Consider the following 13,690-nt stretch of genomic DNA (forward strand, 5'->3'; position numbering starts at 1 on the left):
GCAATAAATAAGTTAGTTAATGGAGCACCAAACGAAATCAGTCAATTATCGCCAATAAATCAATTGTCAATATATCAAGTACTGGTGCCAAATGATGGCTTTCTAGAAAAGGCACAATGGAAAACCAATGTAGAGCTGCAGGAATGTAGAATGAACTGATATCTGTAAGCAAAGAGGTCTGAAATATTTGGTGATCATCAGTTGATGACCTACATAACCTGACCACAAAAATACCGCGTTAGAATCTGACAAGTCAGTTTCTCATTTCAGGTCGCTGATCTTTTGCAGATATTATGAAAGAGCACTAGAAATATTTCTCTGTGTTTGAACCATAATCTTATGGTTTATTCATAGAGAAAGATAAGGCTAAGTAATTCTAGTCACATTCAGTGGGGGAATCTATAGACTGCAAGTGGAATTTACATGCATTAAGTATGCTTTTTAATAGGTTGAAGTGAAAAAAACTGAAATGCAGTTTAATATATTTATCGGATTTATCAGTTGTTTCTATTATATTTCATCAGTTTTATGTTTTTCTTCTTATGGTTTTGGTTTAATTTTAGCATCCTCTCAGTGACATACATGCCTTTGACCTGTAATATAGGCCTGGGTCCCAAATTGACTCGTCATACGCCTCTGCTTTAGTAAAAATATAGAAGTCTTTCTTTCTTCCTGGACCAGCATTAGTTCCTAGTGTCCAAACAATATGAGGATGCTATGATTCACATCCCATGATGAAACTTAATTGCGCCTCCACTGTGGTCAATTTATACTGTATCCTTTAAGGCTTTATTTATGGCGTTATTTTTTAAAACCTCAGATAGGGTTCCATTCACAGAGACAAGAATAGAAGTTGTTTTCAATAATGTCTTTTTCTGTGTTTATCAGGATGTGTGTAAAAAAGTAACACTCTCCAGGCTGAAAAAGGGACAATAAGACGTTTTGAAGCATTGAAAAAAATACTACCTCTAAGTTTTTTTTTTAATTTGTTTTTAATTTAAGCAATATGTTTGCTAAGTACCAGGTAGTGTAGTCCTCAAAGATTTATTAGGGTGCTTAATAATTTAGTACTGTTAAATTGATCAATTCCATTATTTTAAACTTTTGTAATAGTAATAAAATACTAATTATTACCATTTCACTTTACTGAAATTTTCCCTAAAATATCCTCAGAAATTTCTCTCGTATGTTCACATCCTTTTAAATCACTTTTGGTAATTAAACATATGCAAGGATAATGATGTGAATTTTTTTTTAATAAAAATCTAAAACAAAAAGAAAAAAGTCAGTTGATTTAAAAAAAATACTTTTAAAGTTTCATGTTTTATGGGACATTTCTTTCAAATTTAGCTTTTATTCTGTCCTGTGTTTACGCTTTAAATCGCGGACTTTTATTGTGTCTTAGTGGGACTTTTATTGTGTCTTTGGGTTACTGTGGGACTTTTATTCTGCCCCGGTCGCTGGTTCCGCTCATATGGCTGAAGATGGCGAGCGGATCGGGGCCCGTTTCTGCTCTCTGGACCGAAATCAACCGCTGCGGACAGAACGGCGACTTTACTAGAGCCCTGAAAGCTGTCAACAAAAGTAAAATAAAAACATAATCATATTTTTGTCCAGATTTCTCTCACTGTGGATAAAAACACTGTTTAGCTCCATGTCTCTCGTAGCATGTATCCAACCTGCAGTGCAGTAGATTCGCTAATGTCAGTTTTCTACACAAATTTCATATTTTATTAAGACAAATGGGATGTTTACTTTAATAATACAACTCTTGAGAAGCTCTTAAAGGGTGTGTTGGCAGTCTTCAAGACTTTCTGGAGGTTTGAGGGGTCTGTGCTTAGTGATTACGTGTCCTAAGGGGTTGGAATAAATGTAAACGTGCTTTCAAATTACTTAATTTTATATTTAACTTTAAAGATATACAAGTACTAGTTTTTAAATGTTTACTTTATTCTATAATATTCTTTTATTCTGTGCAGTCATTACATTGATATCAATGTAAAAATCAGTATTTGAGGTTTCACAATGATATATCTTGTTGATATTATATTTACTATTTCTTTTTCTTTCTTACTGTTCGCAGTTCTTCATGAAAATAAGGACGATGTGACAGCCCTGCATTGTAAAATCGTCTGTCTGATCCAGAATGGAGGTTTTAAAGAGGCCCTGAATGTCATGAACACTCACACTAAATCACTGACCAGGTGAGATGGTCACCCAGACTGCAACTCTGAAACATGTAGAGAGGGACCCTTTTGAAAAACAAGTCACTAGAAATAGCGTTCTATCCAGGCACCTTTTAACATACTGTTATCTTTATTCTTCAGTTTTGTGTGCAATAATCTTAATCACATCACATACTAATCAGGGCTGGTTGTATACATTTCTAAGGCCCCTAAATGATCGACATGCTCTTTGCTGAAAAATGAAGCCAGTTAAGCTGCCTTCTGTTATCAAATAGAAAGTTTATATTTTTTTAGCAAGTAAAAGGCCTTTTAGTATAATTGCACAACCATCCACCTTAAGCTTGTGCTTCATGTGTCTTTTTGCTGTGAAATATTTACTGATTTTCATAAAGTAAATGTAAGAATAACTTTTATATTGTTAGTAATATTTCAAGATGGACACTTACTGGAAGCAACTTGGGTTTACTTGATTGTCCGTAAATAATTTTTTAGAAAAAATCAGTGAGTCTCACATATGATCATCAGGCTTTTGAGGAACGTTTATTTGTTCATCTCTGAATCATCATTTTATTGCATTGCACTGTATGTTTTGATCATCAATCTAAGCTTTTAAATATAATCTTACATATTATTGGAGATATAGAGTGATGACTGATATTTATATAGTCTTATGTAAGTATCTGGTATACTGTTGTAAAGATCTCATTTATTTACATTACAATCAGAATTTCATTTTATGTTTTGCCCATATAAATATCAGAATCAATCTGTACCAAATTGCATATTTTGGCTCAGATTGGGCCTCTGAATAAAATCCTTGAGTATGAACTAGCCTACATAATCTCACCATATCATGCTGTATGAGCATTAAAAGTCTGATGTATCATATGATACTCAACAAAAACACTTTTTTGGACAAAGATAGTCGTTTGGAGTGGACTAATCGTTAGTCGACCAGAAGAGGCTTGGTTGACCAAAATTTGATTAGTTGCTTAGTCGCATAAAAGAAAAAACATCCATAGGCGAAATCACGCAGTCCGTGATGGTCAGATCATTAACGGCTGGTCTATGGTAATACAGTACATCAGGCAGGACATCCAAATGCTCGCCTATCATTCATTGACCTCAAATATGGCTTATCTTAAATATGTAAGTATTAGCAACTTTACATGGCCGCTCAATCTAATGTTAACCTAGAAAAATGCGCGCTGTTCAAGAGTCTGTGTGGAGTGTGGAAGCTGAACAGTAGCGAGTTCACTGCAGGACAGATGGAGGCGCCGGTGCGCTCACTTGCTCTTAAAATACGCCGTAATTTTTGGTCCTACAGATAAGAGTAACACATCTTTCAAATCTGTAAAGACTCTACATTTATTTGTGTGCACTCACAATAACAACAAAACGCACTTTTGTAAAATAATGAAAGCAAAATGATGCGCTTTCTGCCGTCTCGGTCTCTGTGAACTTGAGCACGAAACTCCGTGTATATCTTTGCCTTACAGACATTAAAAATATATCTATAGAGAGTGAATGTCTACTTTCAAATGAACCAATTCAAATGGAAAACAAATATTCTCAGATTCTGTAATCCGTATGAAACAAGGTGCATACTGTGGAGATGACGAATCAGTGTCGCCGAGTTCATGTCTTAAACAGAAAACAAAGAAAGCACTAGTTCATCAAATTATTAAAATGTTAATGCAGTCTCCTTACTGTTATTCACTGACACATTCATAATCATTACTTCAGTGGTGCGCTGTGGCAAGCTTTATGTGTGTGCTTGAGCGCTTATTAGGCAATGTAGGCAATTAAAGGCTCATTATAATGATCTAAATGGTTTATTAATAAACGTGCAATTAGTCGACTAATGCTTAAAATGAACGACTACTAGTCGACCAGAAAAATCCTTAGTCGAGGGCAGCCCTAGTTTAATGTTTTGTCTAAAGGTTAAAAAAATGTTACATTAAAAACAAAAACGAATTTATTATTCCACATTATTTTATTCTATATTCTAATAAACACAAAAGACGTTTGGCTGGTTCATATGTGTTTAAATCGGATTTGTTCAATTTACAGTACAGTGTATATACAATACCATATACATTTGTATGCTTCTAAGAGGTGCTGAATTTGGTGGAGGTTTCTGTCCTTTTCTGCATCCTTTTTCAATGTAATAAAAGTTTGTTCGTTGTATTTTGTGTCTCTAGTGACATGATCGGTTTCGAGAAGGCCTACTGCGAATACCGTCTGAACAGGGTGGAGCACGCTTTGAAAACTATCCAGGGAATCCCAGAGCAAACAGACAAACTCAAGGAGCTCTATGGCCAAGTGGTGAGAGTCGTGTAGTTTGTGTCAGCGTTTGCTGTCAGTTTCAACTCTGGGTTAATGAGTATTTCAGCAGTTTGCTTTTCAAGTCCGAATGCACGAGTTGATGCAGTTGTGTGTGTAGTTGTACAGACTGGAGCGGTATGACGAGTGTCTGGCCGTTTATAAAGACATGATCAGAAACTCTCAGGACGATTATGAAGAGGAGAGGAAGACGAATCTGTCGGCTGTATTAGCGGCACAGAGCACCTGGGAGAGCACGTCGGCGGTGAGAAACAGACACGCTCATCTGCAGGAATGTGTTGATTTGCTTTAAGTGGTCACATCTTACCTTTCTTTCATGTTTTGTTTGTATTCAGGAGGATCTGGGTTTACCGGAGAGCTCATATGAGCTGTGCTACAATGCTGCCTGCTTCCTGATTGGTCAAGGGCAGCTCAGCCAGGGCATGCAGAAACTGCAGAAGGCTGAAGGTCAGAGGTCATGCCTTTATTGTAGAGTTATAGCAGAGATTGCAAACTATGGGTTAGTATGATTGGAGAAAGCTAATAGTCAACACAGCTCATGTGCATCTGTAGTCATATAAAGACTTGATATACAAACTCCAAATATGTAAGTTTGGGTTTTTTTTTTGGAAAGAAAACGTGCAGGACTCCAGATGAGTATATTTGAATGATATGAAGTGTGATGTGACACTGAAGACTGGAGTAATGATGATGCTGAAAATTCAGCTTTGCATCACAGAAATAAATTATATTTTAAAATATATTCAAATAGAAAATGGGTATTTCAAATAGTAATAATATTTCACAATATTATAAAATAATCGTGCTTAAATATGCAATGGCAAAATGCCTTCTTGATGAAGACCATCTCTCTACAACATCCAGAGGCCATGGGGGTAGGTCTTCTTATGAAGTGTGTTTTTAATTAACTGCTTCTCACCTCCTGTGGGAGTGTGCTGAACTGCTGGGAAATCATGTTGTGCAATCCAAACCAGGCAGATTATTTACTGTCAGAAAAACCTCAAATAGTGAATTACAGCTTTTGGTTTGGCTCATAAAATCTGTAGGTGGTAAAGTGCTTCCTTGTTTTGTTTCTGTTAATGAATGAAATAGTTAGCATTAAATCTCTCATGCAAGTGTATGTAATACTGTGGTTCTATCACACACTAGTCATAGGTCACTAACGCTGTGCCAGCTTTTATAAAATTAGCTCTGCGAGCCACCTACACGGTTTCACTTTGAGTCTCTGCAGCTCTTAAGAATAACGTGAGTTGGCTGAGAAAAACATGAATGAGTCAATCAGTTTTTGTTTTATTTATTTGTTCTCTTTGTTTTTCCAGAGTTGTGCAGGAAGTCTTTGGCTGAGGATTCTGTGAGTAATTCATCTATATTTGTGATCTGATGTGCTTGCAACACTTACATGCTTTCGTTATTGGGTTTTGCTAACGTAAGCATTACATGCACCACCTTAATAGGGATTTCAACGAAGACCTCAAATTGTGTGCTATTATTTGATTAATTTGTTGCCATTCATTGTGAATAATTTAGGATGTGACGGAGGAGGATGTTGACGCTGAACTGGCCATCATTCACTCTCAGATGGCTTATGTGATGCAGCTACAGGGCAGAACCGAAGACGCCCTTCAACTCTACAATCAAGTCATTAAACTCAAGTGTGTGTTACAGACTGCACATTTAAAATACTCAACAGGTGTCCTAATGAAAATGTACTCACCAAGATGTAGATTAGTTTGTTTCTCCATAAGAACAGATTTGGAGAAATGTAGCATTACATCACTTGCTCATCAATGGATCCTCTGCAGTGAATGGGTGCCGTCGGAATGAGAGTCCAAACAGCTGATAAAAACATCACAATAATCCACAAGTAATCCACACAACTCCAGTCCATCAATTAACATATTGTTAAGCGAAAAGCTGCATGTTTGTAAGAAACAAATCCATCATTAAGACGTTTTTAACTTCAGACCATTGCCTCCAGCTAAAAGAGTTTTCTATCCATATTATTACTTTCTCCAGGGAAAAAGTCAGGAGTGGCATATGTACAGATCAAGCAACGCTTGCAAGCCAAAATAGTCCAAAACCGTATTAAACAGATATGTGTGTGGATTTTGATGTGCGAGGACAACGGGGATGCACTTTGTCCACTGGAGTAAGCTTCTTTTTTTTGCCATTCTTTGGACTTTTAGCCGGAAATAACAGTTTGAAGTTAAATGCTTCTTAATGAGGGATTTGTTTCTTAGAAACAAGCAGCTTTTCCCTTCACAAGACATTAATTGATAGACTGGAGTGATGTGGATTATTGTGATGTTTTATCAGCTGTTTGGACACTCATTCGGACGGCACCCATTCACTGCGGAGGATCCATTGGTGAGCAAGTGATGAAATTTCTCAAAATGTGTTACTATGAAGAAACAAACTCATCTACATCTTGAATGACCTGAGGGTGAGTACATTTTCAGTAAATTCTCATTTTTGAGTGAACTATTTATTTAATAATACAGTAAATAAATGCATGGTTGGGTGATAAGATGGAAAAAAATCTCAGAGGACTTAAAAAGTGCAGAAAATATTGATATTTTAAAAAAATGTATTTAGTCTGGCTTTTAAGTAGTATCTTGTAATTCTAGTTTTTATTTATATCACTATCATTTTATGCTAATCATTCATTTATTTCTGCTGCTTTGAATTGCATTGGATTTAAGAACATTTCTTTAGAAATAACATTTTGATTGATATATTAAGGTTGCCACATTAGACTCGCGCAGTGAGTTTTTGTGTTTGTCTTTGCGTCCAGGCCGTCTGATGTGGGTCTGCTGGCTGTGACTGCCAATAACATCATCACCATTAACAAGGTAAATAATATAAAACAAAAACGTTCTCTCGTATTCTTCTTCCAGATGCCTGAAGTGCAGATCATGTCAGCTGAATGATAAATTAGACCCTCAGCTTGTTTGTAACCGCTGTTTTTATCGGTGTTCTTCAAGGACCAAAACGTGTTTGACTCCAAGAAGAAGGTGAAACTGACCAGTGCTGAAGGGGTTGAGCACAAACTGGCCACAAAACAGCTGCAGGCCATTGAGATCAACAAAGCCCTGTTGGCTATGTACACTAACCAGGTGATCACCCAGTTTGTTTTGTACAGTATGCTTTGTCCATGATTTTTTCTGATCGATGTGACCTCTGACTTCTCGATTGTTGCACCTTAGGCCGATCAGTGCAATAAGATGTTGGCAAGCCTGCAGACCCAGAATCCAGGGCACCCCAGACCGGTTCTGATCAAGGTGGCCCAGCTCTGCCGAGAAAAACAGCACAACAAAGCCATAGAGCTCTTACAGGTACTTTGCCCTCCTGACACTTTCATTTCTGCTATCTGTGGCGTTAGTAATCGTTTCCGTCTCTCCTGCAGCGGTTTTCAGATCAGCACCCCGAAAGCGCTTCTGGAATCAAACTCACCATGGCACAGCTCTACCTGACACAAGGTACGGATACAAACACACAGAGAGCAGACTGAACGTACAAGGATATTTGAAATCTAATTTATGTGTACATCTCCAACAGGTCATGTGACCAAAGCTTGTGACATCCTGAAGTCAATAGAGGAGATTAAGTATAAACCAGGAATGGTGAGATTTCATTTGCTTTTGATTATGTTTGAAGGGACTTACGAGGGCTGTTAGTGAGTTAAGATATTTGTGATGAATCTAAATAGATCTGTAGTTAACACAGTTACACAAGTGTTGAATCTGTTAAAGGTGATGCATTATATTTGCTGAAACTGTATATATTTATTCATATAAATAAAATAACATATTTTATTATTAGTCTATTATAATATTATTCATATTATTATTATTCAATATATTCATATTATCATATTCCGAGCAGCTGAGTCCTTAGCCATCTTCAAGAAACGACTAAAAACACACTTGTTCCATCTTTATTTGACCCTCTAACTCTAGCACTTTTTGATTCTATTTTAATTCTATTTTATATATTTATCTTCTTTTTTTATAAAAAAAAACTAACTTCTATTTTTCTATATTCTATCTACTTGTTTTTCTTTTGTGTGTGTATATATCTTACACGCATACAGTGGTGTGAAAAAGTGTTGGCCCCCTTCCTGATTTCTTATTTTTTTGCATGTTTGTCACACTTTAATGTTTCAGATCATCAAACAAATAACTCGGAGTTAAACTCTGTCAGAACAAATTCATCTTGATTATGTCAGATAACTTTGATAGAAGGGTATGTGATGAATTAGGTTGAATAGCTGTCAGCTGTTAAATTTAAGTACACAATTAGATAATACCAATTTAGGTCAACCAATTACCAAGCAATGCTCAGTCTGTGGTGTAAAAAGGGCACATTAGCAATTAAAGAAAAAAACATTTAAGCAAAACATGGTCAGGTCAAAGTGTCTGAATAATTTTGATCAGTTTTACTAGTAGTCCACTGTATGAAGAATTTTTGGGTATAATATGTCACAGTTTATTTTATTGTGCTATCCTCACTTACATAAATGAACTATAGTGTCCTGTAACCACTAGTAAAAAAAAAAAAAATAGCAAAAATTATATCTGGTGTCTGAATAATTTTTGGTTTGACTGTATTTATAACTAGTTATTTGTTAAATATATATAAAAAATATAGTTTGTTAAATACATACAAATTATATAGATAGATAGATAGATGGTTATAATTAATACAATTATTTAAAAATATATAAGTTATAATAATTATAGTTTTAGTAAATATAAACTATTTAGTAAAGTCAAAATCTGAGTGTTGAAGGACATCATTAAAACTTTGTTTCTTAAGAGGAGCCAAATGTTAACACACATACTTTACTATATTTATTTGTTAAAAAAAAAAACTAAGATTTAAAAATGTTATTGATGTTTTAGCAGTCCTTTGGCTCTATATGTTTTTAAATGTTATCCTGTTTGTTTTCCTGATATGTGTTTTTGAATAGCTTTCTGCTCTGGTCACAATGTACACACATGAAGAGGACATTGACAGTGCGATTGACGTCTTCACTCAAGCGATCCAGTACTATCAGTCAGAGCAGGTAAACGAGAGCGATGGAGCTTCAGCGACACTTTATTAGCTCAGAACTGCATCATTATATTTGACTCTACCTGCTCTCAGCCGGGGTCTGCCATCCACCTCTCTCTGGTGCGGGAGGCTGCCAACTGCAAGCTGAAATACGGCCGTAAGAAAGAGGCCACCAGTGATCTGGAGCAGCTGTGGAAACAAAACACGAATGACGTCCACACGCTGGCCCAGCTCATCTCTGCATACTCACTCGTGGATCAAGACAAGGCCAAAGCGTATCCTCAAACATGGCGGTTTTGTACAGTAATATCACTCAAATCTCAGCAGGAAGGTTTCATTTTACTTGCCTCCAGGTTACTGACTGTAAATGTACTTTGCTTTGGAAAAGGACTCAAATGCTGTATGTTCTTGCACTGTATTCTTGTGTTTTCCTGAGTGCTTGGTTTTATTCAGACTGAGTAAGCATCTGCCTTCCCCGGACACCATGTCCTTCAATGTGGACGTTGATGAGCTGGAGAACTCGCATGGAGCCACGTATATCAGGAAGAAAGCTGCCAAAGTCGTGGGCGAAAGCCAGCCTAAAGAACCGGGGTAACACACACCTTGATTTTTAAACTAATTTACATTTCAGACAGAATCCAGTCCATCTGAACACATCAGTGCAGTCAATTTGGTGATGTTTGTGACCATAATAATCACAAATAACAATCAGGGTTTTCCAGACAAGGGTTGCATTTTGGGAACACAATGTGTGTTAGATTAACTTTATTTAAAGATTCACACAATTTCCAACATGACTGGATAGAAGTTAACAGCGTTTATCCAGTATTTCTGAATAAGAAAGGATTTGAACATTTGAAAGTGAAGAATTTAAGACATAAATATTAGTATTTTACCCTGCAGTGTAAAAAAAATATATTATTAGGCCTATAATTATCAAATTATTATTTTTACAGGACAATTGTAATTAGTACATTTCTATATTAATTTGTAAAATTACAGTTAAAATCTGAAAATAAAACTTAAAAAATAATAAAAACTATCAAAATAAAATGTACTAAAATATTTATATTTTTATATATATATATATATATATATATATACACACACATACACACACACACACACACACACACACACACATATATATATAACATTTTTATATGTATATATTATATCAAATTATAATTAATAAAATCAAAATAAAACACTTACTAAAATATTTAGAGTTTTATTTGTACACCTTGATCATTAACAAACACAAGAAAACCTAATGTGTTACATATTAAATTAATTTAATTTATTAAAATAATAAATTAAAATCTCAAAGGGGCTTTAAGTTAATATTTTATGTCTTAAAGGGTTTGGCTGACAAAAATGTTTGGTCTACATGAAAAACACTTTCTAGCCTGTATTTACAGTTCTTTTGCTCTCTTGTTCATTTAACACATTGTTCTTTTTTTATTTCAGTCCAGAGGATGTTAAAAAGAAGAAGAAAAAGAAGAAAGGTATGTCTGCTGCTGATCATCTAGTATTTTCTTAGCACTCGCAAGAATACAAAGTTGTTCATATTTTTGTGCTCAGGAAAACTGCCCAAGAACTACGACCCCAAATCAACCCCCGACCCGGAGCGCTGGCTGCCGATGCGAGAGCGGTCGTACTACCGCGGCAAGAAGAAGGGCAAGAGGAAGGAGCAGGTCGGCCGCGGCACACAGGGAGCAACATCTGGAGCGTCTGCCGAGCTGTAAGTGTACCATACTGCTTGCATACTGCTTTTTCTGCAGCATATACTACTGCATGCCAGTGTTGTTTTATCATTAATATTTGAAATCAAAATATTTTAAAACCATTTTTATTTCAATTTTAGTTGAAGTTTTAGTCATTTTGTTTTAAATTATGTGGATTTAGTATGTGTTTTTGTCATTTTTAGTGGAATTTTTTTTTTTTAGACATCTGTAAAGTTATCAACAATTTTTATTTGTTTTATTTTGGTACATTAGTACATCAACTAAATTAAAATGAGCCACTAGGTGAAATAAGGGTCATTTTACATTTAATTAGTTGAAGTTTTAGTCATTTTGTTTTAAGTTATGTGGATTTAGTATGTGTTTTTGTCATTTTTAGTGGAATTTTTTTTTTTAGACATCTGTAAAGTTATCAACAATTTTTATTTGTTTTATTTTGGTACATTAGTACATCAACTAAATTAAAATGAGCCACTAGGTGAAATAAGGGTCATTTTACATTTAAGTACTGAGTAATATTAATTATCATGTACTTACTCTAGGGTTTGGTTTAGGGTAAGTTACATGTAATTATGGATAATTTACTGTTAGTACAGTAAGAATTTAATATACTTTGCACAGAAAATAATCAAATTTACTTTACAGAAATTGTAATTCTCAACAGTAATATATTTGTTTCTTTTTATTTTTGTTAACACAACAATAATAATATTTAGGAGTTATTTTTTTGTAATTATACATTTAAATACCGAGTAACATTAATAACGTACTGTTGGGTTTGGTTTAGACCAAGTTGTGTGTAATTATGCATAATTTACTGTTAGTAAAGAAAGCACATGTAACAAGAACATAGCAAAATAGTGTTAGTCTTTATCTCAGTTAGTTTATTTCAAGTAACAAAAATGATGAACTGTAACCCTGCTGAATGCATACAGCACCAATGCAATACACTTGCTTTATTTTTTATTTTTATTATTTATTATTTACTTATTTTAATGAGTCCATCTGAACACGTCAGTACAGTAAATTTGATGTTTGTGACAATAATAATCACAAATAACAATCAGGGTTTTCCAAACAAGGGTTGCATTTTGCACAATGTGCATTAGGTTAACTTTATTTAAAGATCTGCGCAATTTCCAACATGACTGGATAGAACTTAACAGCGTTTCACCAGTATTTTTGCACAAAAAAGGATTTGAACATTTGAAAGTGAAGAATTTAAGACAGAAATATTAGTATTTCAACCTGCAGTGTAAAATGAAATTATTATTAGGCCTGTAATTAAGGAAGGATTTTTTTTAACAAATGAACCAGAAGCAACATCAGAAATACTTTTGGTGTTTGTTTTTCAGTGACGCCAGTAAAAGCGCCAGCAGTCCGCCCACCTCCCCTCGTCCCGGCTCAGGAACAGGCACCGCCACCGCCACGAGCAACGCGGTTCCCCCGCGACAACAGAAACCTGCTGCAGCCGGAGCCACTCGCAAGAAGGCTCCGCAGAAGAAGAAGAAAGGAGGGAAGGGAGGATGGTAGATAGAGAGAGAGAGACGAAACGATTTCATCTAACATTTGGTTTGCTTGGTTTTGAAACTCTGAGAAACAGTTGTACTAATGAAGACGCCACCTGCTCCAGTGGCCCGGAGGATGAAATGCAAAAGTTTTAGTCATTAGATTCTGAAGGATGAGGAAAAGGAATGTGATTTTTGAACGTCAAAGTGTCGTATGGATAAATTGGGAATCTGGTGTCAATGCATTTTTTTTAACCATCCAATCCACTGTGTACATGCATTACTATCTATGTTAAAGAGTCTGGGGCATTTCTCCTTTGTTTTTTAATTTTATTTTTAAATATTTGCTTTTTTTGCCCCACCCCCCATATGTTCTGGAGCTGGATGATTTCTCTGTTTATCTTTTGTCCCTGCTTGGTACATGAACGCTTAATAAAGCAAGTTTGTGTCACAATAGAGGCTGTTTATGCAAAGCTGAGATATTTATTTTTGAAATCCAGCGCTCAACCCTGATTATAATTGTGAACAAACTCTCCTCAGAAACAGATCTCCAGTGTTAAATCTTAATAAAGAGATTCCTGGAAAAAGCAATGAACTCTGTATGTCTTGCTCTTTCATATGTAAACTCCTAAAGATCTGTTGCCATAATTGTGCAGTAAATATAGCTGTTTAACCATTAAAACCATTGTTCTTTTTATGCACTGGTCAATTTAGAGATTTTGAACTATTTTGCTTCCACAACATGTCCTCTTTCAGACTAGTGGAAAGAAAACATCCAAAATACATAAATTTATATGTTTAGTTTATTACTCTAATCTATTTGTGTCTGTAAATTTCAGTTAATCTTTGA

At 35.2% G+C, this 13,690-nt stretch overlaps 1 protein-coding gene across 1 annotated transcript; it reads left to right on the forward strand.

The window, feature by feature from the left end:
* Positions 1-1,460: 1,460 nt before the first annotated feature.
* On the forward strand, positions 1,461-13,431 carry LOC107662169 (signal recognition particle subunit SRP72-like). The gene is made up of 18 exons (XM_016452084.1): positions 1,461-1,584; positions 2,084-2,204; positions 4,391-4,514; positions 4,633-4,776; positions 4,868-4,979; positions 5,852-5,883; positions 6,060-6,184; positions 7,327-7,384; positions 7,517-7,648; positions 7,739-7,867; positions 7,939-8,011; positions 8,091-8,155; positions 9,505-9,600; positions 9,681-9,862; positions 10,041-10,178; positions 11,058-11,095; positions 11,172-11,331; positions 12,688-13,431. Exons 1-18 carry the CDS (start codon positions 1,485-1,487, stop codon positions 12,863-12,865), a joined length of 2,007 nt encoding a protein of 668 aa, XP_016307570.1. The 5' UTR covers positions 1,461-1,484; the 3' UTR covers positions 12,866-13,431.
* Positions 13,432-13,690: the final 259 nt, after the last annotated feature.

This window comes from Sinocyclocheilus anshuiensis, unplaced genomic scaffold (genome assembly GCF_001515605.1).
Source record: "Sinocyclocheilus anshuiensis isolate Anshui unplaced genomic scaffold, SAMN03320099.WGS_v1.1 scaffold1120, whole genome shotgun sequence".
In the NCBI taxonomy this organism is placed as follows: domain Eukaryota; kingdom Metazoa; phylum Chordata; class Actinopteri; order Cypriniformes; family Cyprinidae; genus Sinocyclocheilus; species Sinocyclocheilus anshuiensis.